Below are 588 nucleotides of genomic sequence, written 5' to 3' on the forward strand. Positions count from 1 at the left end.
TGTCAATTCCGATCAACAGCCATGGAGATCCACATCAGCCAGACGACGAAGCAAATTCTAGAACAGATGGATGGCTATGCGTTCGAGTTCCGAGGGTACATGGAGGTGAAGGTGAGTTGCAGCAACGTGTGTGTATGTTTAGTCTATGGTAACGTATTTGATATATTTGTCTAATTTTTTTTTTCTTTTTTTTGTGTGTGTACTTTTTTTTTACGTATTTGATATATTTGTGTAATTTGTTTGTTTTTCTTTTTTTTGTGTGTGTACTTTTTTTTTACGTATTTGATATATTTGTGTAATTTGTTTGTTTTTCTTTTTTTTGTGTACTTTTTTTTTTTTTTTACGTAATTTGATATATTTGTGTTTTATTTATATATTAGGTTGGTTGGTTGGTTGGGTTGTATTTGTTTTGAAGTGCGTTTTCTTATTTATTCTTATGTATGTACGTGTGTGTGTTTTGTTTATTTATTTGTTTGTTTGTTTTTTATGTTTTTATGTGAATTTTCTTATTTGTTTTTAAGTATTTACATGTGTATTTTATTTATTCATTTGTTTGATTTTTTGTGCTAAAATATGCATATTATTTCT

At 27.6% G+C, this 588-nt stretch overlaps 1 protein-coding gene across 1 annotated transcript in view; it reads left to right on the top strand.

Annotated features, from left to right (window-relative positions):
• LOC119585969 (speract receptor-like) overlaps positions 1–588 on the top strand; it is a 15,060-nt gene that overhangs the window by 10,998 nt on the left and 3,474 nt on the right. Inside the window, exon 10 of the mRNA XM_037934683.1 lies at positions 20–111. Coding sequence (XP_037790611.1) covers positions 20–111 — 92 coding nt within the window. The remainder of the gene's footprint in view (positions 1–19; positions 112–588) is intronic.

The sequence above is a fragment of the Penaeus monodon genome, chromosome 20 (genome assembly GCF_015228065.2).
Source record: "Penaeus monodon isolate SGIC_2016 chromosome 20, NSTDA_Pmon_1, whole genome shotgun sequence".
Lineage (NCBI taxonomy): Eukaryota > Metazoa > Arthropoda > Malacostraca > Decapoda > Penaeidae > Penaeus > Penaeus monodon.